This window comes from Tauraco erythrolophus, chromosome 19, assembly GCF_009769465.1.
Source record: "Tauraco erythrolophus isolate bTauEry1 chromosome 19, bTauEry1.pri, whole genome shotgun sequence".
In the NCBI taxonomy this organism is placed as follows: Eukaryota; Metazoa; Chordata; class Aves; order Musophagiformes; family Musophagidae; genus Tauraco; species Tauraco erythrolophus.
The window spans coordinates 5,511,547-5,537,384 of record NC_141483.1 but is presented as its reverse complement, the minus strand read 5'-3'; the positions used below and the strand labels follow the sequence as shown (position 1 = coordinate 5,537,384).

The 25,838-nt window shown below is 39.4% G+C and overlaps 2 protein-coding genes across 5 annotated transcripts in view; one reads left to right on the top strand and one right to left on the bottom strand.

Moving 5' to 3' along the window:
• The window catches only part of GUCD1 (guanylyl cyclase domain containing 1), a 10,267-nt gene extending 2,642 nt beyond the window's left edge, over window positions 1-7,625 (top strand). Inside the window, exons 4-8 of one of the 3 annotated variants that reach the window (XM_086623229.1) lie at window positions 1,294-1,459; window positions 2,211-2,302; window positions 3,893-4,134; window positions 4,611-4,714; window positions 6,941-7,625. In XM_086623229.1, coding sequence (XP_086479355.1) covers window positions 1,294-1,459; window positions 2,211-2,302; window positions 3,893-4,134; window positions 4,611-4,702 — 592 coding nt within the window. In that variant the 3' untranslated portion in view covers window positions 4,703-4,714; window positions 6,941-7,625. Of the gene's footprint in view, window positions 1-1,293; window positions 1,460-2,210; window positions 2,303-3,892; window positions 4,135-4,607; window positions 6,533-6,940 lie in introns of those variants that run through there. The other 2 variants (XM_086623228.1, XM_086623230.1) reach the window with 2 other exon arrangements.
• UPB1 (beta-ureidopropionase 1) lies at window positions 7,622-25,838 on the bottom strand. Of its 2 annotated transcripts, none has more exons than XM_086623231.1 (10): window positions 25,738-25,838; window positions 24,924-25,095; window positions 23,338-23,446; window positions 21,723-21,817; window positions 20,244-20,405; window positions 16,447-16,616; window positions 13,683-13,764; window positions 12,805-12,847; window positions 11,518-11,672; window positions 7,622-8,606 (listed from the first exon to the last, which is right to left on the bottom strand). In XM_086623231.1, exons 1-10 carry the CDS (start codon window positions 25,836-25,838, stop codon window positions 8,523-8,525), a joined length of 1,173 nt encoding a protein of 390 aa, XP_086479357.1. In that variant the 3' UTR covers window positions 7,622-8,522. The 2 variants fall into 2 exon arrangements, with proteins under 2 accessions (XP_086479357.1, XP_009980367.2); XM_009982065.2 differs by having other exon boundaries at window positions 23,338-23,425.

Here is a 25,838-nt window from a genome sequence, read left to right as displayed (position 1 = left end):
GGCCTGGCACAGCCCTCCAGCAGGAGCAAGGGAAAGTATAAACAAAGATGAACTTGAGACCTGTTTGAATGATTGACTGGTTTGACAGATGCAAAATATCTGATGAGCTCTAAGACCTTTGCAGGCTGGCATGCATAAGCTGATAAAAAGTTGTCCTTCTTTCCTGTTGTTATATTCAGAACTGGTACTTAGCACAGCAGTTCTCCTAATTCCTTTCAGTGTTTTCAGGCGAAGGGGTAGGTGTATCCCAGTTCATGAGTACATAGTACCTCTGTCCTGCTGAGACCCCAGTCGGTGGGATGAGTGTTTTTGTTCCAGGCATAGTTTCAACTTCAAAACAATGCACGGTATTACCCTTTGGGGTTTTTTGGTTTTGCTTTGGTTTTTCTTTTTTTGAACTAGTAGCTGTCCTGCTGAACTCCTCTTTCCTTCCACAGAGGAACATGAGCTTAGGTGCAGGAGAAATACCTATTTAGATGTCCACTTAGTAGATATGAAGCAGAAGATTTTCATTTCTCTCCATCCCTTCTGCCAAGACGTTAGTCCGTGTGCTGGTAATTTCCCATCTTGACTACTGTAACTTCTGCCTCTATTCCCTTTACCTCTGTGCCACTCCAGTCTGCCCAAAACTCAGCTTCCAAGATTAATCTTCTCACCCTGCTGCTCTGACCTTGTTTTCCCTGCATCCTCAATTCCAGTCCTTTTTTTTTTCCCCATTTACTTCCGTTTGTTTTCTGACTTCCAGAACTCTCTGTAACTGCCTCTCCCCACTCCTTTGCCACCTGTCCCAACCTTCCTCCTGACTTCATCTCCCCTTTATTGCCTTTTTTTCCATCAGTGCCAAAGACAAGCTTCCTTTGAATATTTATCGACTTCATTTACAGTTCCTCCTTTTGAAATCGTGAAGCAAGTTTTCGTCTAACACTCCTTCCTTTCTGCGCTTGCTCTAATATGCTTGTACATTTAGACTGTAAGCCCTTCAGGACAGAGTTCTATACCTGCTCAGTATAGCTTGCCTATTGTACGGCACCCGTACACTTCTAGCACTATAAAATGGTCAAAACATACATTTCCAATTAAAAAGTCAGCAATAAATCCAGTTAAATATTCCCTATGCCCTCCCCTTCCCTTAAATTTGTGGCTCCTTTGTGGGTTGTTTTTTTTTGGTTATTTCTTAGCCAAGCCCGTTGTTTTAGTTTTTACGTCCTGTGATGTGGAGGCTTGGGCTACAGCAGACATTTTGTTTCTCCTAAGATCTGTGCTTCCCTTCCCCTGCCTTTCCTAATACCACAGGTACCTGAATCAGTTGGACAATGATGAATTTCAGAAAGCCATCCAGGAACTCCAGTTAACAAAGAGTATTTGGACTATTGACCTGGCCTACCTAATGCGGCATTTCGGTGTTAAGCATAAATTTTGCACCCAGACGCTTGGAGTGGACAAGGGCTACAAAAATCAGGTTAGTATTCTTATCTACTGGGAGACAGCAGACAGGTTTAAAAGCCCTGTGTCTCATGCTGTAAAAGCTCTGCTGTGTTACTGGCAACCACAGTTCCTGTCAACAAGGTTTGCCGTTGCCAAAACTGGTGTGAAACAGTTCCAAAGGCGAGGCTAGATACAATCCCACATATTTTACATCTTTGGTTCCATAATACGATTTTTTAAAGACGTTTTCACGTAGTGCTTATGAAAGGTTCCAGCCTATTTGACAGCCTTGGAGACTGAAGCCCTCTATTTATCTACAGAACAGGTACAGCCTGGGCAGCAGCAGTGCTAGCTTCCACACTTTTCCCACCACCGTGCCTCAGCCTTGACCTGGAAGAACCACCTCTAGAGGTGAGAGGGGAACTCAGCCTCCATGTCCATCAAGAGCTTGGCCTCTTCAAGATTGCTAACAAGGGGGCCAAGGAGTGCCTATAGTGGCGATGGCTTTTCTAATGCAAGCTCCTGCCCAGTACAAACCAGACAGGCTTCCTTCATGTAGGCAGCTGAATAGCCACTGGATGGATATTACAATAACTGACCAGGAGTGAATTTAATGTTATAATTTAGAACAGGAATTCTTACCCTATTACCGGTAAACTAAGGGAGAGATCTCTTTTACCATAGCCAGATCTCCCATTTATGCAGGCCTTTGCTAGCAGGGATTGTAAGTGGTGGATTACCTAGGTAAACATAATTCCAGTTCATAACTTCTATTATCTCCACAGTCATTTTATAGGAAGCACTTTGACACAGAAGAGAATCGAGTGAATCAGCTCTTTGCACAAGCCAAAGCCTGCAAGGTGCTGGTGGAGAAGTGGTAAGCTTATTGTTTCCTTTCCTTTCTCTTTGGAGATTCTGTGGGCTCCATGCTTTTCTTGGAGTCACCAAGCTAAACTGGTGAAAGAGACTGAAATCAAGCCCTGAGCCTTTTTTTTTTATGAATTACAGAGTCTTTCTACTGTATGTCTCAAAAAAAAAAGTGGACATCAAGAGTTAATAATGAAGTTTGAGGAAAAATAGGCATGATACAGAATAAGTGATTTGAAAATGCTGACAGAATATGTTTTGAATTTGATTATCCCTTGAGATTAACCAGTAGGGAGTGCCTACAGCACTTTAATGGGCCATTGTTGGAATTAGAGAGTGCGCTATGTGGGCACACAAACCATTGTTCCCAGAGTATGCAAACATTATAGCTCTCTGTTCTTACAGACACGCAAAGAAAAAGCTAGCATGTGAGCTTCTGCCAAGGGGAGGAAGAAATAAGAAACCTCTATGAAAGAACTGCAAACCCAGGAGAAGGGGAAAAATGGCAGAATTGTTTCACAACCAACAGTGATATTCTACATGGAAAATAACTAAGCATCCATGTTTGACTTGAGTTGCTTCCCTTTTTATAGTGAAGCTGGATTTGGATCTGTTGTCAAAGTGGGGTAAATGATTACGAGCAGGAACAGAAGAGAGGGTAGAGGGCAGCCACAGCAGCGCTTGAATGCTGCAGTGCAACTTCGTTTAGCAGAATCGCCAAGTGTCCTTTTAAACCTGCACGGAGTCTGTACGGCACCATCAGTTTAACTAGAGCTGTGACAGGACAGAAGGGACAGTCAGTCCAGCTGGCTTTGGCCATCGTGGCTTGATCAAGGCAGGGACAGAGGGCATATCTACCTGTGCAGTACTGAGGGTGGAGCATCAAAGAGGAGAAGTGACACTGGAAAAGATGAAAAAGCACGAGTTCCCTGACATCTGGAATGTATCCAGCAGATGAGTTTCTAATGCATATGGAATACACCATCTGCCTCAGTGAAGGACAGCTTTTAACACATGAGATTCTAGGTTATGTTTGGTTAATAGTCATGCTTCGTAGGAGGAACTGTAGAAGTAAAGCCTCAAGAGAATCAGGTAGTCCGAAATTGCAACTGGGAGAAACACATTCCTGTGTGACAGAGGCAAATTTGGGCAAATCTTAAGTTAGTGATTATGCAATCTTTAACCACTCAGTCGATAAAGATTTGGTGCTTCAGAGATAAGCTCTTCTAAGAGAAGGAGAGAACACTTCACTTAGGATTTTCCCCCAAGTGTCTCAAGTTGCTGAATGAGTTGCCAGCTCCTTGCATACTCTTCTCTGGGGGATGAGATACAGTCTGAGATTACATTTATATTATTGCAGAATCCAGAGCTGTTGCTCTGCACTTCTGTAGCAGCAGTGAGATCAAAAGGCCTTGACTGACAGAGGTTTTGTCAGGCTCTGTCTGTAGCAAAGCCTGCAGGGTTTAACAGCAAAAAGCTGTACCTGTGATATAAAAGTAACCGTGCCAGCTGCATGTCATAAGTACTGTCCGTCATCACACACTTCATTGGATATCTCTTTCCTAAACTTAATAAGCACGTATTGATTTTTTTTCTGCAGCACAGTAACTGTTCAGGACATTCAAAACCACCTGTCCCAAGGTCATGTAGCCATCGTCCTAGTGAATGCAGTCCTGCTATTGTGTGATCTTTGCTCAAGTCCTGTCAAATACTGCTGCTTCCTCCCCATTGGACAAAAGTGCTTCTGCAGGAATCCTGACTACCAGGGCCATTTCATTGTGTTATGTGGCTACAACAAAGCCTCAGGGAGTATTTACTACAACAACCCTGCCTATGCTGACCGTGAGTAGCCTGTTTGTTTTGGGTGGATTCTCAGCCACCGCATTACTAACATGTCTCTAATACAGAGCCACAGCTGGACGCCCCTAATTGTGTATTTCAAGCATCACTAACCAGCTTGTCAGAAGGGGTTTTGTCACCTTAATCGGTGCTGCAGTTTGTGCTGTGATTTACTTGAGGCATTGAGATACCTATTCCAGCAAACTTGTTTGGCTTTCAGATGGGTTAGTGAGAGATGCTTAACTGTTCCTATGTGCAGAATATAACAGGATGGCAAATTTAGTACCAATTTGCAGCATTACTTCAGTGAGCACTGTCTTTGAGGTGAAAAGATCTACTCTAGTAAGGTGTAACCTAAGCTGATAGGTCTGGTCAGTGTAGTAGTTACTTCTCTTTGTAGCGGCTGCTCAACTCAGTGTAAGAGCCTTTCACAGGCAGATTCTTCTGAATTTGTCTAACACTTTTTTCCTTCTTAACAGGAACGTGCTGCACCAGCATCAGTAACTTTGAGGAAGCCAGGACAAGCTACGGCACTGATGAAGATATTCTGTTCATCTACACAGACAGCTGACATCCACACCTGGTACTTCTGGCCCTTTTCTTTGCAGCCTGCAGAGCAGCTGGCTGCTTGTCTCAGGACACCCCTGCAGAGACCTTGCTCCTGAATTGTAGCGGGATCTTAAACAAGGGAGGCTTTATAGACAGTGATAGGACTATATTGCATTGCTGTCTTGACCTTTTTTTTTTTTCCCTGATGACCTATCTGATTTTGTAATGTGTGTTTCACTTTTTTTTTCTTCTCTCCTTCAACACCACACATTTGACAGCAATTTTAAAATACAGGCCCAGAGCCTGTTCACTTTGAGCTTATTTTACATGAGAAAAAAGCACCAAATTTATGAACTTTAACACATGGTAGTACATGCATAGGTTTAGGTAAACAAAACCAGGAAAAAAAAAATAGAACATACCTGTTTCTCTCTTTGTCAAAGCATCAATGGCTATCTTCATCCTAAATCTAGGGATTTGAGGTTCAGCAGGGTATTATGAAAGGAAAAAATATTAACCTAAACCACTTTTAAATAACAAAAATGCCTTGCTGGCTCATCAATATTGTCTGCATTGTAGGAATGAAACACATCCACTCTAGGAAAGTTCCCAAATTCACCTTACACAGATTTGGCATTTATGTCACTGCATTAAATTTTGAATTAGTTACTGGTATTGTTCGCTTGTACTACAGACCGAATCTCTTTTGGCTAAATCCTCTGGGATGGCTGATCAGAGCTCTGTATTGCCCCAGAAGTTTAAGTGAAGATATTTTATTTGTATGTAGAAGTCTTTATTGCTCTTTGCTAAAACCTCTGAACATTATGCCACCCACATGGGCCAGTTTCTGCAGAATCCATTCTAAATACAAACTTTAAACTTACTCAGCAAATACAGAAAATGATGATCCACAGTAATGGTATACATTTTGTGTGTAAATTGTAACTATCTGACAGCATATACTGGATTGTAACTAAAATGCCGAGTCATAATTTGAGCCAAATTTTGCTATTGGTATTAGTTCAGTGACCTTCAAACAAGAGCTGAAATCAATTAAGAAAAGAGAGAATACAAACGTCTCTTTGCTACAAATAAAAAGGCAGAAACTCAAGATTTTTTAGCTCTTGTTCTACAGCTGTACTGGGATTAAGTTGGAGTTAGTGTATTCAGACATTATCCAGTGAAATTGCTAGAGCCCCTTCATAATCCTTTCATGTATTACCTGGGTTTAATTACTTTGCTTGAGGAGCACTGTAAAGTGTAGGAAATGGCCACCTATTTCAGATTCATCCATTGCCAGTTTCCTACAAGTCTTGATCTCTAGTCCTGCCTAAGTTCAAGTGGGTAGAAAAATCAGTGTTAATACTGATATAAAGCTAGCAAAATTTTATTCTGCACTTAACACAGAGATCCCACACATTTGGCACAGTTTTAGGAAAAGAACTGTTCATGTTCTGGAACTTTGTGGAATAACAGTAAAAAGACATTGTTATTTAGTGGTGGAAATAATAAATAGGAATCTACTTTCAACATGGTAATTTTTTTTTTCTAAGAAAAAACATTTATCAGTTGAACACTTTCAGTTAATGCTTAGTAGAATCAAGAGTGCTCCTTTGCACAAGGCTAAAAATAGTAACAGACATTTAAAATGTAGTAGCCTTAAAAAAGTTCCAAACTAGAAGTATGTGACAAGAAATTTTCAGTGTATCAAATCTGGCTTATCATTGGTGAAGCTGGAACACATTCTGGCATTTACACTTGCAAAACAAGTAAAAATTGGGATGTGATTTGTGAGCAGTAGAACCAGTACATTGGTGACACCAGCAGAATTCCAGAAAAAAGGTACAAAACCTGGTATAGATAATGTCTTCTGACTCCTCCAAAGTCAGATGGGGATTTTTATGCCCAAGTCCAAATCAGTGATATTTGATTTAGAGAGATTGTGTTAGCTATGTTACTAATTAACAGGTACGTGAACTCCAGGTTGATAAGAGTTCCTTCCTTAACCCATGAATTTTCAGGTAGGTAGTTCATTCAGTACCATTAACTGCCACAGGATTTGTTTTAGAGCAGGCTTGGTTAGCTAAATAAAACCATTTTTTACAAAAGGTTTGTAATTGACATTTAGCCTCCTCCTGGTTCAGTTAGTCCAAATGGAAATCTTGATTTACACATAGAACAGGAACTTAAGGGCATGCTAAGTGTTCTGAAGTGCACAGATAGGTGTGAAAATATTGACTGTTAAATGTTTGGTACCCAGGGTTTAAATACTTCAAAACTGAAAGATAAAGAAACAAAGCTGCTTAAGCTAACACAGCCAAAAGGAGAGCGCCACCATTGCAAGAGGATCTCTTATGGCCGCCAAATGGACGACAGCTACGAGAGGTGACAACACAAGGAAGAAGCAGCAGCCAAGTGAAAAGACTGAGTAATTGTACGACACAAATTCAAATTAAAAAGCAGCTCACTGCACAAGCATTCAGAACATCTGCATTTTCTGAAACTTTGTTTCCCATTACAGGATTGTCTATCAAAATATTACTCAGAAAATGTTTTTTCAACTTTGTTTCCTTCATGATGTCAATAGCAAAGGAAGGGATATTTTACATGCAGGGATTTTATACATAAATATATTTTTATTTGTAATTAAGCCATTCTCAATAAAGGTTTAAAGTCACAGATAACCCTGTAACATAATGTAGCAAGTGCATTTATTAACTAGCTTGTGAAAAATCGTGGAAAATCTTTATAGAGTATGCTACATACTTACCTGGAAACGGCACAGCTGAAATGGTCATTTAAAAAAAAAAAAAGAGTTCAAATATTTATTTCAGCTATAAATTCATAGTTGCTAGGCTGTAAATTGTATTCATTCCGCACTTCTGAACACCTACTGCATCACTTGAATCATACAACCCAAAATTTCAATATACACTAGTAGCTGAGAATAGCAAATGTGTTGGTATTATCTATATTCATCAGCTGTTTTGTGAACTCCCCACACTGAGTGTCCTACTGGAGTGCAGCTCCAGGGAATTAGTTTTCATTACCCATCCTGATGCCTAATAGCATGTCCATGGCTTTCTGTTCACAATGAAAAGTATGCAACTGCTCAGCCTTGCCTATGCTTTAGCTAGTATTTCTATTTTTGCCTCACAACACAGCACTGAGCTTCTGAAGATACTAAAAGCATCTGTCTGCAGCACCTTGAAGGAGCCCAAAGACATTGGTCCAACCGTGGTTGTAGTAAGTAAAGGGAAACAGAAAGAACCAAAGTGGTTGTACTTTACAGTACCCACAGATCTCCAAACAACTAGGACATGTCTAGGACATTGATTTACCTCTAACAGAGCTGCATCAAATAGTTCTTGATTTAAAAAAAAACAGATGAAAACAATTTATGCCTTCTTTCTCCCTAAATTATGCATTTGGGTAGAGGGTAAAAACAAAACAGGTAAATAGACACACAATACCAGACATTAAAAAGTTTATGTAAAAATTTTTATGTCCTCCGAACTCATCTCCATCAAACTATATATTCCAGTACACAGTACTGTTAATAAATTTCATCATCATTTTGTATCAATGTATTCCTACTGGATATATTTCTAGTAAGGAACAAAAGTTTGATCTCATTAGTGCAAACGACAAAAAAAAACACAAGGAGCCATTTTTCAATTATTTTACTTAACAGTTTTGAATCATATTATTTAAAAGTTGGTTACAGGAAATGAAACTGGCAACATTAAAATAGCAACAACTTGTGATCCACAGTAAAGCTATCATCCAATAGTACCTTTTAATTTGTTACGTGACATTTGATTGTAACGAGATGCTCTGTCTTACTGTTTTATTATATGGGGTACAAAATAAGGCTGGACCGCTTCAGTGAGCTTGTGTGCATACATTTCGTATCTACCAGTCATCTGGAAAAGAAAAATCAAAGCTTCAGTTCTTTCATTGAGCTATGAAAGTACTTCAGTAGAAAATATTTATATCCACCTTTTTTTTTTTAATCATGACATATTATTTAATTGCCCCAAACAGTAAAATTGTAATTCCCTCAATATGCAAGACCTCCAGTGCCTTAGCACAAACGATTACGCTTTTATAAAGGAACTCGCTTCGAGTTGCCTGAAACTATACTTCTACCGAAAAAAGAGTAGAAGTGTGTTTCCACTGTAAAAAGTCAAACTTTTAAAATTAAGACCTTCCTGCTTTGCAGCTATCCTTCATTGTCACGTCTGCTGACTAACTACTTAAGGCTACTCTGGTTGTCCCGAATAGCTGAAAGTTGAACGTGCAAGGCGCTCACTTTCTTGCACATCAACAATATTCTCTTTTGAGTCAGTTATGTCGATGAAGGCAAAGGAGTGCATCTGTAATTATGTCTTCGACAACCGATGAACACTGCTGCCAGTAATAAGTTTGCATTTGTGCCACTGACGGTACTGGCGTTGCGTTTACTTTATCCATTAACAATACGAAATATTATCCTTGCTTTGTGGGATACAGTAAGCTAGGAGGCTGAAATACAGCACTTCACATAGTGTTATCATCTTCTCAAGTGCAGTCTACATCACTAGCCCTGAGAGGGGCGAACTCTTCCTTTTTTGCCAGAGAGGAAAGAGGACAATTCATCTGTTTTGCTGCTGTAAGTTTAGCAAAGACATTCTACATAACATTCCTTTCAGGCATAACTGAATGCAAACTGAAGAGCAGGTTAAATGGATTCCTGCTTGCTATCAAGGGTTTTCTGTGGTGGATAAGCAGTGACTTCATACTTCCTTGTTCCCCTCGTATCAAGAACTACCTCTGTCTTGGCCACAAATGAGAGGAAAAGGAAATAGATACCCCTGTCATATAAACAAAAGCCACAGCTGTGCCTTATGTGCCAAAAGACCAACAACAGCAATCCACACCATCAACATAAAACTAAGGTGCTGAAAGCACAAGTCTGGAAGACAATAAAAAATAAGAATTCTGTACAAAACCGCTGAAGGTCAGTGTTTTGCTTTTACTGTTTGTTTTCCTAATCGATACAATTGCTTTTGTTCAGATACCCCTACTAAGCTGTTACAAGCAATGCTCCGTGTGCTTCCGGACATGCTAAATCTCTACTCTGCAATAAGGGCCTCAAATTTCAGTGGCAAAGCAAAACTAAATGCCTGCCTGACTTACAAAAAAAAAAAAGCGAATCTCTCAGCACAATTTAATTCCACTATGTCAATAATCATATACCTTCCACGTGGATCTGTAAAATAACAAATGCAATTATGTCCAGAAGATGACCTGAAATTACTTTTTGTCTTTAGTCTGTATATACGGATTAGCAGCATTAGCAAAGAAATCCAGCTCTAGCTAAGAAATGGCTATGTTTTAATTTAAAAGTTTATTCAGCATTTCAAATCCACAGAAAATTTGTATTTTTACATCAAATTGAAATGTTATATATTCCACTATATTGTAATGCACAAGGTGGTTCCAAATAAACAAGTTCTGTAAAATAAATGTCTGCTTGAAGTAGCATTATGTGCAAAAATTGACACTCCTTGCAAATGATTACTTATTTTAAATATTAGATTATCACTGAAGAACCTACTACACATATTGTGATGGTTGCTAGCCAGTAGTTCTGGTCCACTTTGTTAGGATCCAAATCATGCTGATTTTATGAGCAGATACAAAAAAATTTTAGTCTCTAGCAGTACTGAGGATTAGAATGAAAGACCTGTCTCCACAGAAGTAGGCACGATGTTTTCTTCATCAAGAAAGCCTATTTAAGAAGTTGCCCTCTCTTTTTTTCTTTTGCTTGCTGCCTTTGTTGTTCCAACAGAATATTTGTGGGGCCTGCTGTAAACTTGATCAGATTAAAAGAAGAAACTGGAGTCTGGTTTGCTTGTTTCAAAAAAACAAAAAACAAAAAACCCACCCCAAAAAACCAAAACCAAATTAGTTAGCAAACTGCAGTGCTGAGGTGGCAATTTCTGGAACCAGCACTGCTGCTGGACAAATTAAATGAAATTACACTCTCAGGAAAGATGATCCAAATTAGCTTTATGTCAGAATACAAAAAAAAAACAGTAATAAGTAAGTTTGTTAAAGCCACATGGAGAGGCTTGCAGCTGTCTTAATTTGATTTAGATAAATTCAAAAGTGTGTTAGGATGCTTCAGAGATAAATGCACACACTTCTTTCTCTGTGGCTTCAACCTGTTCTGCAAGAAGTTTGCATTCATAGATTTCATAGATTTCTAGGTTGGAAAAGACCTTAGAGATCATCGAGTCCAACCGTCCCTAAGTTCTCCTCTGATCTAAGCTTATAGTCATTCTTTCTGCTCTTGCTATCTGATACTGACGGAGTCGTATAAATCTGTGGATTTTTTTTTCTTCATGCTAAGAAGAAGCTTCAAGTTCTCAAAAGCTTGAAGATTCTTGTGGTGTTGGGTGTTCACTAAATTTCACAAAACTGACACGAAAGGCTTATAAGACTATGAAGAACTACCACATCAGATCAGATCAAAGGCCCATCTCAGCTCGGTGGCAAATGCCTGGTACCTTGCATAAGGAAGCGCACACGCTTTCCTAGCAGTCCTCAGAGCTCCTGGCAATCTGCACTTAAGGACCAAAGGCTACGTTTTTCATTTAAAAGCTATTGGCCTACTTTCCCTGAATTTGCTACTCCTTTTTGGAATCCATTTATGCCTTTGGCCTCCAGAACATCCTGTTAAATTAGTTCAACGATTTAAGCTCTGGACTGTTTTAAAAAAAAAAAAAGCTGCCTTTTAACTATTGTAAGATTGTATGATCATGTGTAAGTTAGTTTAAGCAGGCTTACCTTAAAATTCCATTTGTCGCTGACTTGCCTGCAAAGATTTAGATCCATCTCTACCACCAGAAGTCCATCCTGAGTGCGAGAGAGTCCTGGGGTCCTGCTGCCATCAGGTGCAGCTACATAACTTGAGCCATAAAAATGTCCCAAGTCATGGTGCGCTTAAAGAAATTTTTAAAAAGCATGTAATGTCATCCGCAAACAACCATACAACTTAACATGCACTGACCTATAAAACTTGGCTCAATTTCTTGTCCTTGCTCACCCACTGTGCGTTAAGCAAGATATCATCCTGAAGAGTCACAGCATGACCCTCAGGTAAGTGCAGTTTTGACTAGCAGTTACTTTCATGCACAGTACAGTGTTTACATATATTGAATCAACAGGAAAAAGCTCACTGCATTGCCTTTTAAATAATGCATTATTATGCTTTCCCATTATTAAGTGTCCGAACTAAAGTAAAGGCTTTGCTTTCATTGATTTGTACTTAGAATTTACAAGAATTCTAATTGTCAAATCATACATTTCCAGAACAGCTGACAGAGATGCACCCATTCAATTTTCAAAACAAGGTCAGAGGTGAAAACACTGGGATTTGAGGCACAGAAAAAAAATCTTACCTCATATAGCACAATTCTCAGTTTTGCCAAAAATCAGCCACATCTGTTGTACTACTAAGCAATGGGTACCAGTGACCTTTTTGATGCAGCTGCTACAAACCCTTAACACCAAAACTCACTAAAAAAAGGCTCAGGTGCACTCCAGATGAAGCCAGAGGCAGTCAGGGATGTCACAGGACAAATCACAGTGTTTCAACATACAAGTGAAGTACATACAAGCAAATCTCATGCTCTTATTTGAGTATTTTGTTCTTTAACTTCCAGCAAATGTGTGAACCAGGGCAAAATGGCTTGGCTGGGGATTCAGGCTAGGGCTATTACTGTTAATAATCTTAAAACTACAAATAAAATGTCCTACCTGTGCTGACAACACAGACTAATTTGTGGGATTTCTGTCTTCCAGCCCTATAATGCTGCATTGATTCCAAAACGCTTAGTCCTCTGCAGGTATATAGAAACCTTAGGTACGAACTTCTGGTGACCACACACAGTGGTACCACCAGCTTTAATACAAGTGCTTCTCCTCTCCAGCTTACAAAACAGCAGTCTTAAGTAAGGCAGTTGCTAGCTACCACAGCTGTCATGGGACAGACACTGGCAGGAGAGCTATCGTTTCTTCAGACTTCCTAGTTAACAATTATTAGCAACCACTGAATGTGACTTCTGAACATACCTTCTCCACCATCTCCGGAGGTAAAGGCATTTTTGTAGTACTCCTGTGAAATAAAAGGAATCAGTAGGTGGCAGTACAACTCCATTTAATTCAAGAAATCCTTGCTAGTCTACCATATTTAGTACCGAAGTTTATAGAAATCTATTAAGAATTTTTTTCTGGCATGCTACCAGCACTGTCTGAAGGGACTCATCGGAGGGGCTAGTTTCTATGACGGACAGGCTAGAAAACAGGATCTTTTTGTATTCCTGCCTGTTGTTCATACGCTTTGGGGAACATGCCTAGAATTAGTTTCACGAGTCTAAAGAAGAAGCAAAAGAGCAGACATTTACCCAAACACAAAAAAAGGCAAATGTATTCACATAACAGCAAGACAAATCCAGATTTTTTCAGGGAACCTTATAAAAGAACACACATGTAGGGTGTTTGGAATAATCTGAAGGCAGGAACAACCTACTGCGTGCAATACTAATTTTCATTATAGAATTTCAGTGTCGAGAAAGAAGTAGTATCTGTAGAACTGCAACCAGTTGTGTACCACTGACTTGAGGATATATTTAATTGTCAGTCATTTTGGCTAAAAGAATACTGATTTCACCATAGAAACTAGGAGAATTAGCATAAGGGTGGGTGCATATTACAAAGAGAGCAATTCAAGAACAGGAAGCAGCTGCAACCAAAAAAGTAGACTGCCAGCAAGAAGGCAGCTCTCAATCTCTTTATCCCTGTCCATCTTCAAATCATATTATTAACACAAATGCAGTAGCTACACAGTAGAGGAATCTATGCATTCTAGTGCTATTCAGTTCATTACCTTGAATTAACGCGTGCCACAATACCTGAATTATGAAACGAAGCAACAAAGTCAAGATACATACCGTTCCTACCCTGTTGATGGGACATGTAAAGCAGTGATTAGCTATGGCAGCATTTCTTGCTTCAATTGGCCACAATGACTCACTGCAACACACAAAAGAGGAGGCAGGTATTCACTACTTGTCTACTTCAGAGCTAAATTTAGATTATGAATGTCTCAGACTGTACGTTTTCTGTCAAAAAAGCCTAAGTTAGCTACTAAGACTTACAATCAAAATCTCCCCACAGATACAGCCAAGTACTATAGTTATTTTCTGCTCAAATGCAGGTATAAACAATTCTATTTTCTGCTCAAATACAGGTATAAACAATTCTATCTGATAATCTAGTAAACATGCTTTTGCTATGGCAAAAAAAGAAAAAAATAATTAACACATCTCAGGATTTTCAAAGCAATTAAAGTGTAAAACAGTTTACTTTTCAAATCACGCAAAGGATTTTCACATGTGCTTTCACATTCCATTAACTCTCAATATACCAAAGATCATTCTGCAGCAAAGCTGTAACAGATTCACACAAGGTGCCTCCTTTTTTTCCCTAAATGGTCCAGGAGAGGCTTTCACAGCAGTGCATGAAAAAAAATTAATTAGGGGTATAATAAAAAAATGAAAGGAAAAGAAAAATCCATTTCCACCAAAATTTCCTACTTCTGTTATTTCAACCACAGTTTTCATAGCACTTTCCAGTAAGTGATTTTGCCATAGTGGGATGATGAAAAGGAAAGCATGTTTAACAAAAGCATCCCAGTAACTTCCCACTAATTTTCTTTATTTTTATTTTTTATTTATTTTTTTTTAAATTATTAATTTTCTTTAATTTTTCTTTTTCCAGTCACTGAATTTACATAAAACCAAGAAATAAGGAATAAAAAATTTCTTCTCTTTTAGAAGCTTCCACTTCTTTTCCAAAGGTGATTTCAATTCCGACTAAAGTTTAAAACTTAAATAGTCTTCTTTTCATTAAATAGTTTGATACACAGGGATCAGACTAGTTAATAGGAAGCCTGGAAGTACTCAAGAACGCTAAACCAAAGGTGATACAAATATGTACACCCCTGTGACAGCATGTACCTGCCTGATTCTGAGTACCAAGACCAGGCTGAAAGCATCTGACTCCTTAATCTCCCAGTCAGACTCAAGAATCTCAAGACATGGTCGCTGGACTGAGTGAAAGCACTTGGTTTATCGCCTCTTTTCTCAATTGCTTTGAATCTGGCAGTCAGCTCCTCTTAGAAAAAGAGATTTTATTGAAAAGCTACAGCAAAGTACAATTTCACAGAAGAAGCGAAAAGGGAAAAAAAGGTTATAGCCAAGAACCGACCCCAGAGAGAGTTTTTACACAAGCCTCAGGAGCCCTCTTTCTGCAATGAAAATTATATGCTGAGGAACAATCAAGTGAAAGCCAATACTTAAGATAGCCTGAAGCACCCTGAGCACCAATGAAGTGCTGTATGACAACAGAGTAATTTCTGATTGCTCTCCTGTTAATGGGCTATAAGTGGACAAACATCACAATTATTATTCCAATAGTGACACAAATGCCCCAAAAGCACTGCATATTCATTCCACTCTTTTTCAAAGGATATTTTTCAACATTACCCAACCTAAACTACCTTTTATACCAAAAACTATTAAATGCAGTTTGAATAACAGAATACTACATCTAACCTACAGTTCTACTCTCCAGGTTTGTAAATACGGGATTCTCTGCATCATAACTGGCTGTGGGTATGAAAATTTTATGCCTCTAATCTGTTTTTCACCATTTCTACCCTATTATGAATGTTCATCATCCTCAGAATTGTCTAGCTGGTCAGCAACAAAAACTGGATTAATATTCTTGGACCTTGTTACAGGATAGAAAAACTCCAAATTTACATTAAACAGGTAAAGTGAGGGGATTGGGGAAATCAAATAACAGACTACAATGAGAATGAAAGGAAGGCATGGGGATTTTGTCAAGAACAGTAGTATAAAGAACTATTGAAACCATTTCTACAAGGTTTCTACCTACAGAAAGACCCTCCGGGCCCCGAAGAAATGCAGTTATTTTGCATCACATTATAGTATCCTAAGCAATACACAGCCTGTGTCAGACAGTGCTTTGGAAACATGGCACATTCAAAGGTTGTTATGTTGAAACGTGACTGATGCTGATAATATAGAAGTAAAGAATACTCAAGATCTAACCCACAAATTAATCATTATGGACTAGCTAAGAAGTGTATTTTCTTAGCTCACTGAGCTGGTTTTCTTTTTTCATTTAGGAAATCAAGTCATTAGGCTGCAATTAATGTCAATCTGCAGAAGATTAATCTCAAACAAAACAGTTTACACTGGTTCAGTCTGGTTCAAGAGGCCTGATAATCACAAAATTTCCAGCAGTTAAAGCAAAAAGTGTTTCTGAGAAAAGGGTTTCTCAGCTTGGCTCTGAAAACTGCAATTTGATACCATACTCATTGGCTCATAGGCGAACGATTCAAGCTGGCAAGCTAAGCCTGAATGTAAATTACTACTGCCTGTCATAAATCAAAAATATTACATAGATAATCTAAATAAACTCTCATTAGTTCAGAACACCAGCTGGATGCTGGTTAACTCTGTCTCAGAGACAAAGGACTCCAGATGGAGAAGAATGCAGATGTCTTCCTGAAGGCAAAACAAGGAGGCAATACCACAGCAAGGTGCTCCAGAGGCCCCAGTAAGGGCCTCAGAGGTTCAGTTAATCCACAAAGCATGCAATGGCCTAAATCAGTTTATATTTTACCTGAGTGTTCCAATAGTGGCTGAAGGGTTAAAGATGATCTCTGCTCCATTCATACTGAACATGAGCCAGTTCAGAGGGTGATGGCGACCATAGCAGATATTCACAGCAATTATTCCAAACTGTGTCTGAAACACTGGGTGTCCTGTATTTCCTTCCATATAGTAAGTAGACTACAAACAAACAAAAAACCACAAAGGTAGACTTCTTAAAAAGAGAAAAGAAATACGTTCAACACGGCTTTGATACATCCCAATTTCTGATTACCAGCTTCAAGTCATTAGACCACGAGCAAGGACAACACCTTTCATTTAGTACATAGCTGCACTGTAATGGGCATAGGGCAAAAAGTGGCTGTCTTAGGATGCTGAACTCAAATTCAAGCCCCTTTCTGTTTCCCTTCACTCATTCTACACCTTAAGCAGCCTGACTTTGGCATAAACACTTCTATTTATGCTAGAAGCTTCTGTAGAAGCTAAAAAGACATCCACAAATCACCAAACTTTAGGCACCTCTCTTAGTACTTCCACCACATAAGAAAATCTTCCCAAGTCATCACGATCCACTGATGCTGATTAAAGAAAGAGATGACGAACACTGTTTAAAGCACATGGAATTCCTTTACATTCACCTGTTACATAATGACATGCAGTAATTTTATGAACGCTATAAGGAAATATCAGTGTATAGCTAAGATTGGTTATATAAATTTCTTACCTGCCTATTGCTCCAAACAAACAGAAGGCTTGGAACTACCACCAGCAAAATCACAGGACAAATCTAGAGAACACTCCATAAAGAAACTGATGCCAGCTGCTGGCTTAAAAGATTCCATTTACCATATGCTGCAAACTTCTATCTTATCATATCAAACATTTCTAAACAGTTAGAAATAAACTGGTTCCTGTAAAAGGCACTGGTGAAGAGAAGGCCCGGGCAGTACTAACAGCCATCAAGAGAAGTAAACATTCACAGAGATATTCTAAATGAAATGTACAGAAATGGTTCTTCCCAGATACAAGAAAAGGGTATGTGTGGAGTCACTGACCATTGCCTGCTTAGTGCTCAGTGGTAGTCAAAAACCCAAGAAAATGTTAGACATCTGCAGGAAAGGTACTAAAACATAACACAAACCACCATTTTGCTGGTTTGTAAGAATTCTATGTGCCCGTGGCTTGAGTACTCTGGACGATTCTAGTGTCTGCATCTCAATAAAGATACATTAGAGATGGAATAAGCAAAGGCAATTGAAATGATGAAAGGGATGGAGCAACTGCCCTGAGAGAAACAGCTAAAAAGGCTCTTGGATCTGCAGATGGAAGGCTGAGGGTGATAAAATGAATAAGATTTACAAAATCACAAAGGCAGTGGGTAAGATGAATACAGAAATTCCAAAGCAGCAGCAGTAGTGGGTATGCACTGAAATTCCACTCTTACATCTGTTTTCAATCAGAGCAACTTATTTTCATGCAGCAGGCAGCGCACTTCTGAAATATGCTTCTTTGTGAAATCAGGTATTATCACCAGGTTCAGAAGGGATTAGACAAAACCATTGATAAAAGATCCACAGATAAGAAACGCAGCAGATAGGAACATGCCACTCAACATCCCTAATACAATGACTGTGGATATCGAGGGAGTACCAAAGTGCAAAGACTTATTCCTAACAGCACCTTTTTGTGACAACCTCAGAGACAGAAAAGCAAGGTACATAATCCACCAGCCTGACCCAACGGGGCGTCTCTTATCATGTAAGAAAAGTGTGTTGTAAAGTAATTCCTTCTTTATTGAAACTATCTGTCCATTCTAACAACCACTGCCATTGGTCTCGAAGGAAGCAGAACCACATCAGGCCTAAAGCAAGCCCAGTTACAGCTGGGGAAGAAACTAGGCCCTCATCTAAGTGCAGGAGAATGGCATGATAGACACCAGGGGATCATCTGCTGAACCCAAGAAGGACTAGAGGTTCAGTACGGCCAGTAAAAGGGACATCTCATGTTTCTTATTCATTATCAGGACTCATGAAATTGCACAGTACCTTGGGCACTGATTTTATCTCCTTTCATGTCTGTAGAGAGCACACTACATGGTGGGCACTCACACAATCCTTTTCCAAAACAATCCACTGATTGAATATAATTCCATTTTTTCTTCTATTCTCAGTTTTCTTTTATTACAATAGGAGAAGAAAAACAAGAATGCTGTTGCTTCAGGGAATTCATCAGTTCTTATTTCTTTATTCCTCACCAGAGGTCACAACCATCTCCACAGCAACAAACCGTGATGTCTCAAGAAGGATTGATTTTAGTTTACTTATATGCCCTCCCACCCATGGCTGAACAGGTTACAGACCAATCTCTTTCCCCTTTCCATTTAGTTCTCACAGATTCAACAAGGACGATTTTAACAAGGCTCATTTCTCTATCTGCTCTACAAAGACAATCCGCAAAAAATAATTTCAAATTCAACCCCTCCTTGGGAGTTAACTTTGTTGATAAAGAAAACAACATTAACAGAGATAAGCATAATCCTTCCCTGTAGTCTTGGTGGTTTAAGTTCCTCTATCAGAAATGCTCAGCTCAGAAGAGTGGACTTAATGCTTTGCTAACAAAACTAGCTAAAAAGACAGCACTGTTTTGGGTAAACGCTACTTGCTTCTATGAAGTAGCTACAACAAGAAATGTCAAATCATTATTGTATACCTGCAAGATATAAATAGATTGTTTTGTGGTAATTCGGGCATTTAGAATTGTAAGAACTAACTCCTTTTAGGAATTATGCAAAACTCTCTATGAAATTCTATTTATACTTCACATGGAAAAGTAAAAATATTTTCTTTTTTTAGGTGCCTTTCATTACAGTTTCATAGCTGGAAACAAGAAGCTTCTCGGAATCTGTTGATGCTCCACAAAACACTGCCTGGAAAACTGAAAGACATCACCTTTTAGCACGAGCAATGGAAATTTATTTTTTGTTTGATTACACAAGGAACAAACCAAGAATGGGGAAAGCAACCACACTTTAACTCACTTTAGTTAACAAGGAGAGATTTAGTTAGGTAAGACAATGTATTTTTAGACTTTGGTTAATTTTTAGTCCTGATTTTTCTGCCGGTGGCAATTCTATGGATGAATAAACACATTTCAGATTTACCACTTTTTTTCTGACATTACCGTTACTGGCAGCTCAGTTTCTGAAGCCGATTCTGGGGGATAGCCTAAAAAACTGCTGGGGGCTTCAGTGGAAGTAAGGTGATTAGCAAACAGAAGATGCTGTAACCAGCTATTTGGTCTGAAGAGTAATGAATTAAGGGAGTCTGCTCAAAGAAACATAAGCAAAAGAACTTCCCTTTGCAAGGCAATCTCACAGAGAAACAGAGATCGAGACCACAAATAATGCTCACACCTGAATCACGAAACAATTGCCTTCCCAATTAAAATAAGCTCAACATGCATACATGCAAAAACTCTGAGCCAACCATGCACAATATAACAAAGCTCTGACTTACAGAATTTTCTTTTAAAGATCCTCGATACTTTTGCCGTTTCAATCAGGAAAGAAAAGGAAGAGAACATGGCAAAGATTCAATGTTATTTGTCCTTTAACAGTCATCACTCTACTCTCTTGATAAATTAACTTAATATAATTTCACCTGAGAAAAACTGATTTGGCACTTAATGAGCCACGTTTTCTAGAAATACATTACTTTTCCTGCCAATATGACTCTGATACAACACATGTTGACATGAACAAGAGTGGCAAATTAAGACTAGCTTGATAATCAAAATACTACATCTTACCTCATTGAAATCTCCAATCCTTGGAATGTGATTTTTCCTACTTTTGCCAAGGACAGCTCCAGAATTAGAAATGACCACTGCAGCATTCCATAGAGTTCCGCCATGTATTTCATCTCGCTCCAGGATTGGAGATACCACAACCATATTGTATTTCTTTGCCAGCTATACAAATGAACACAATTATTCCATTATACACAAGCCTGCAGTAATTATTTTTTGTTCATAAAGAAGGATTAAAAAAAATGTTCATTGGGTACATTACTCTGGCTGCTATCAAGGACTAATACTTAACCCTTAACCCGCACTGGCATGTCCACATCACCACAGTTTTTTATCAAAGATGGATACAGCACAGAGAGCTTTTCAACCAGAAATGCAAAGTACTACCAGGAAAAAAGCATCCTAACAGCGACGGTCAAACTACAAAGCCAACTTCTATCTATCCACAGATACAGGAGAAAATAGATCTCATCCCATCCTTTCATGAATGAAAGACACCCTGGCTGGCTCAAAACAGCTATTTAAAAAAAAAAAAAAAAAAGAAAAAAAGTGGGTGGGAAATGTACAATAGCATTACATGTTAACTATAAATGTTAAACAATATAGGTGTGAGTGAGAACTATAGCTACTTCTGACTGCTGGTTTACTAGCACATTTGTCTTTTCCTTCAAATCACTTCTCCTCCTTTTATTTCTCCAAACTTCCACAGTGGCATTAATTCCATAGCAAGAAGCAACACACACTTGCCCTAGATGAGACTAGAAATATCATACTGTCTACAAAAGCTTAATAGGTCAGTGCACATCTGGGCAAATTTGACATCAAAACAGTCTTCTGTTGTTTCAATCACTTGTGAAAGAAAATAATTGAAATTCCTTATTAAAAAAAAGTTGTCAGAAAACAAAAATAAACTCTGCCACCCTTGCAACCAACAGTCTCTTGAAAAATAAGGGTCAGACAACAATAAATCTCCTCGGATTCATAAAAAGGCCCCTACATTTCCTGTCATTTCAGAGGGAGATGCAAAAGATTTGTGTGAAAGTGTTCCCTGTTCAGAAAAGGCTAGCTGTTCTTCTCCTCACACGTTCACATAAGCATTGTTTAACCCTCAACTGCTCTAGGCAAGAATAATCTTTTAAATGGAAATCAAAAATATTTGTATGAAGAATTGTTCCTCCCTTGTAAAATTCAAGAAATTCAGTTAAATGGGCAGTATCATACGCCTTCCATGGTAAAAGGTAAGTCTAAGAATGCAAAGTAGTTTAAAAAACAAATATTGAGTGCAGTTGTTGTCCATTTCTACTTCACTCACTATCATAATATTTTTCAAGCAAGGTGAAAATTTGGTTTTGATTATTTCAGTTTTCTCAGTGGTACAAGACTGGTACATAAAGAAGCAATTCATGCTAATCAGTGGCAGTTACAGACTGAGGTTGGAGGCTGGATGTTGAGGGTTTTTTTGCTCGGTTGGTTTTTTACCTCTTGACAGAATTTTGTTGTTGGCCCATCCTCTGCCGACTCTGCAAACTCAGTCCAAGGAAGCTTCTCTCTTGTACAAAAAGCAAAGGGCATGGCTGGAAAACACCAATGCAAGACAAAATTTACAAAAGTGTTCATGTCACTCAAGAAATACACACTGTTTGCATGAACACAGATAAAAATTTAAACACTTAAGAATTCAGGATTCAACTGTTTTCCTTTAAAAATACTTTTAGCAAGGGCAAGGAGTTTTGGGCCCATACAGAGCAAAGCAGAAGTGTATGAATGCACTCAGCGAAGTCTTACCAGAGGTAAGAACACAAAATACGCTCCAGTCACTACTGTATGCTTTCTGTGAAGAACCTGTTTTCACAACTCATTTTGGTTTTTGCTTCTATTAAACCTCAAAGACTCCATTTTAATTAAAATTAGATTTTTGAAATTTTAATATCTGCTTGGAAAAACTCAACGTTTTAGGAGGACAAAAAAAAAGAAGAAAGCAACACAAAGGACGACATGAAGAAGGAGCACACCTACAATATCACTGTTGCAGCATAGAATCATAGAATCATAGAATGGTTAGGGTTGGAAGGCACCTCAAAGATCATCTAGTTCCAACCCCCCTGCCATGGGCAGGGAAATCCTCCACTACACCAGGTTGCCCAAAGCCTCATCCAAGCTGGCCTTGAACACCTCCAGGGATAGGGCATCCACAACTTCTCTGGGCAACCTGTTCCAGTATCTCACCGCCCTCAATGTAAAGAATTTCTTTCTTATATCTAACCTAAATCTGCCCTCTTTCAGCTTAAATCCATTGCCCCTTGTCCCATCACTACACACCCTTGTAAAAAGTCCCTCTCCAGCTTTCGTGCAGGCCTCCTTTAGGTACTGGAAAGCTGCTATAAGATCACCCCGGAGCCTTCTCTTCTCCAGGCTGAACAGCCCCAACTCTCTCAGCCTGTCTTCATAGCAGAGGTGCTCCAGCCCTCTGATCATCTTCATGGCCCTCCTCTGGACTCGTTCTAGTAGCTCCATGTCCTTCTTGTGTTGGGGACTCCAGAGCTGAACACAGTATTCCAGGTGGGGTCTCACAAGAGCTGAGTAGAGGGGCAGAATCACTTCCCTCGACCTGCTGGCCACGCTCCTTTTGATACAGCCCAGGATACAGTTGGCTTTCAGGGCTGCCAGTGCACATTGCCGGCTCATGTTGAGCTTCTCATCCACCAGGACTCCCAAGTCCTTTTCCTCAGGGCTGCTCTCAATCCATTCTCCGCCCAGCCTGTACTTGTGCTTGGGGATTGCCCCAACCCACGTGCAGGACCTTGCACTTGGCCTTGTTGAACTTCACTAGGTTCTCACAGGCCCATCTCTCCAGCCTGTCAAGGTCCCATACACCAGGCCTCAATACAACAGATTCCATATACATCTTCCATACACTTCTGCTAACTAAAACTCTTTGTTTTTCTGTTTAGAAAGCAAATTTGTAAAGTCAGCTTTGGTATCTTGGAACATCTCTGCTATTTACTTACAAGACATACTTCTAGTACAGGATACTTGTTAAAAGAGAACAAACTTGACCTCCAACAACCTAGAAGGAATCACAGCAAATACTCACTCCAAGCTTCCTGGAAGCAAACTATGTTGACCCCACACATTGCAGCTACTTCCACAATCTCCTCAATTCGTCTGTGCAGTGCAGCCACCTGATTGCAAGAAGGGTCACACTATAAAAAAGCTGTACATTCTAACTTACTTGTATATTTACAGCCTGGTTTTACAAGCTTTGTTCACGTTAAATTTATCTTGTTCTATATTTAGCCCCATTGCTTTCAGGGAGAATAACTCAAGAAGTTATTACTTCTGAGCACTGATAATAGACAGAGTTAGATATAGATTTTTTAAAAAGCATTTAGATGCTGAAAATAGAGAAAGCAATCCAATGGAATTCTAATTCTGTATTTACAACATTTAAACATATGGCAACTAATTGTTGATTGGCTTGTAAATGGCTAAAAATCTTAACAGAATCAGCAAAATTAAAATTTTGCTACTTATTGTAAGCAACCTACAGAACAATGTCAAGTCAAGTATTCGGAATCCTAAAATATGAGGTAAGGGCAGTGCATGTCCTTAGTTATCTCTGAATCCTGCTCACATATGTGCATCTTGGACACCCTCTAGAAGTTAACTTCGAACTAATTTTTTAAATCTCTCTGTTCTAAGAGCTAAGTAGATTATTACCAAGAAAAAAAAAATCAAAGCATTTATTAACTGATCAGAAAACATTGTTTCAAAGTACTTTTTTCTTGAGTAGTCTACTTAAAGATACGCATAGGTGTAGCATTGATACTTTCAGGTGTCAATAAAAAAAGATGCAAGACAAGTCAACAGTAACCTACGAACTCAATAACTGTACATTGATTTACAGAAAGTTAACTAGTTATTTATAAGGTAAAATCATTAATGTAAGTGGTAGTCTTTTTAACAGATGCTACAAAGAACCCACAAACTTGATCCATATACTGAATTAATTACTTGCATCTGTGACAGGTAACCTTTCCAAAATAAATTACTTCAGAAATGCTCTGTTCTGTCACTGTACAAAACTACTACTCCAGGCGATTTTATAAATGTGGTGTTTTCTTTCACTTCTTTAAAGCTACTTTTAGGAGGCTATTTCTATATATGTCACCTCAGTGCTTTTGGGTCCAAGATGTTAAGGGATGATGGTCACCTTGTGTAAGATTTTGTTTACTGCTGTACAAAGAACAATGAATACAGCTTTATTAACCTGTGTTTAATGGATTTTCCTATAATGGAACATTTCACAATTAAAACAAGAACGGCACCTGTGGTTTCCATGGGTTGTCATCTCTTGATTTTGGGTAAATGATTTTCTGTTTCATTTTAGAGGCAAAGGATTTTCGTGTACAAAATCAGTGCCTAAATATTTAGCTTTGGAAAAACTGCAAACAGGTTGGGAAATTCACTAGGTAAACACAAGATGTTTGTGAGAAACAATAATTAACCGAACGTGTCATTCAAATTTCTTACAGTATGTAGTATTGAGATAGTGAAGGGTCCTACATTGCCAATCAGCAGACATTCATGACAGACTTTCTCACATCAACAACTGATGTATGTTGTCAATCCAGTAGAAGAGGAATTACGCACTAACGGCCCAGATCTCAGTTTGTGTACCTGGACTGCCACGGCCGTGTCTGTGGGAAGCGGAATTTTATTTTGTACCAGTCCTACTCGAACAATACGTGGCCTTCTCAGTTGCTCTGGAGCAGCTCCAAATCCATAGCCCTGTAGCTCAAAATCTCTTTCCTGAGCTGCTGATAGAGCAGCAGCTGGCAAATTAAGTTTTCTGGATTGAACAGGAAACAAAGACATTTCAAGATGAGATGTTCTTTCTCCTTTTCTGCTCTGAATGCAATGGATCAAAAGGATCACAAATACTGTTCACCCCTGCAGTGACACCCAAGCTCCCGTGCCCCTACACGCAACTATCGGACAAGGGAACAGTCAGGCAGTAGCCAGGTCATGGGCAAATCTCACTGCTCTCCTCCACGGCAGCAAACTCCCAGTATCTTCCTCCGTAATTGTGATTTCCAGGCACTATCACCTTTGTACAGAAATCAAGGAGCACATACATACAAACTTCCATCTGTCACCCTCAGATTATAAACATTTTACCTCATGTTAGATCCCCGCTCCCTCACCCGAAGTCACAACACGCTCCCCCTCATAACTGACCCCCTCAGGTCTCTCATTCCAGTCAGCCACCTTTCCATACCACCTCTCCACCACACTCCTTCCCAAACCTGGATTACCTCCAAACCACCCCAGTTACCTCACCACAGCCCACCCTCACCGCAGCGCCACAAGAACGACACACAGGACCCACGCTTCTTTTTCGCTTCAGCCCAGCCCTGTGCCACAGAATCACCCGTCCTGCACCTCCTTCCCCCTCACTCCCGGGCTACGCACGCCTCGTCCTACCGCGCACCTCGCCTCGCCCCCGTACAGGATCCGCTTCACTTCGGCGAGCTCCTCGGGCGGGATGTGCTCCTCCAGGCATGACTCCAGCGACTCCAGGATTCCCGCCAT

What these genes read in the sequence shown, in the direction of transcription:
- UPB1 (XM_086623231.1), bottom strand. Translation starts at nt 25,838, where the DNA reads ATGGCGGGAATCCTGGAGTCGCTGGAGTCATGCCTGGAGGAGCACATC. An exon ending in CAACAAAATTCTGTCAAGAG is followed by an intron (nt 20,406 to 21,722) that starts GTAAAAAACCAA and finishes TCATTTGTATAG; the next exon opens with CTGGCAAAGAAATACAATAT. An exon ending in GCGACAAATGGAATTTTAAG is followed by an intron (nt 8,607 to 11,517) that starts GTAAGCCTGCTT and finishes TTTCTTTTCCAG; the next exon opens with ATGACTGGTAGATACGAAAT.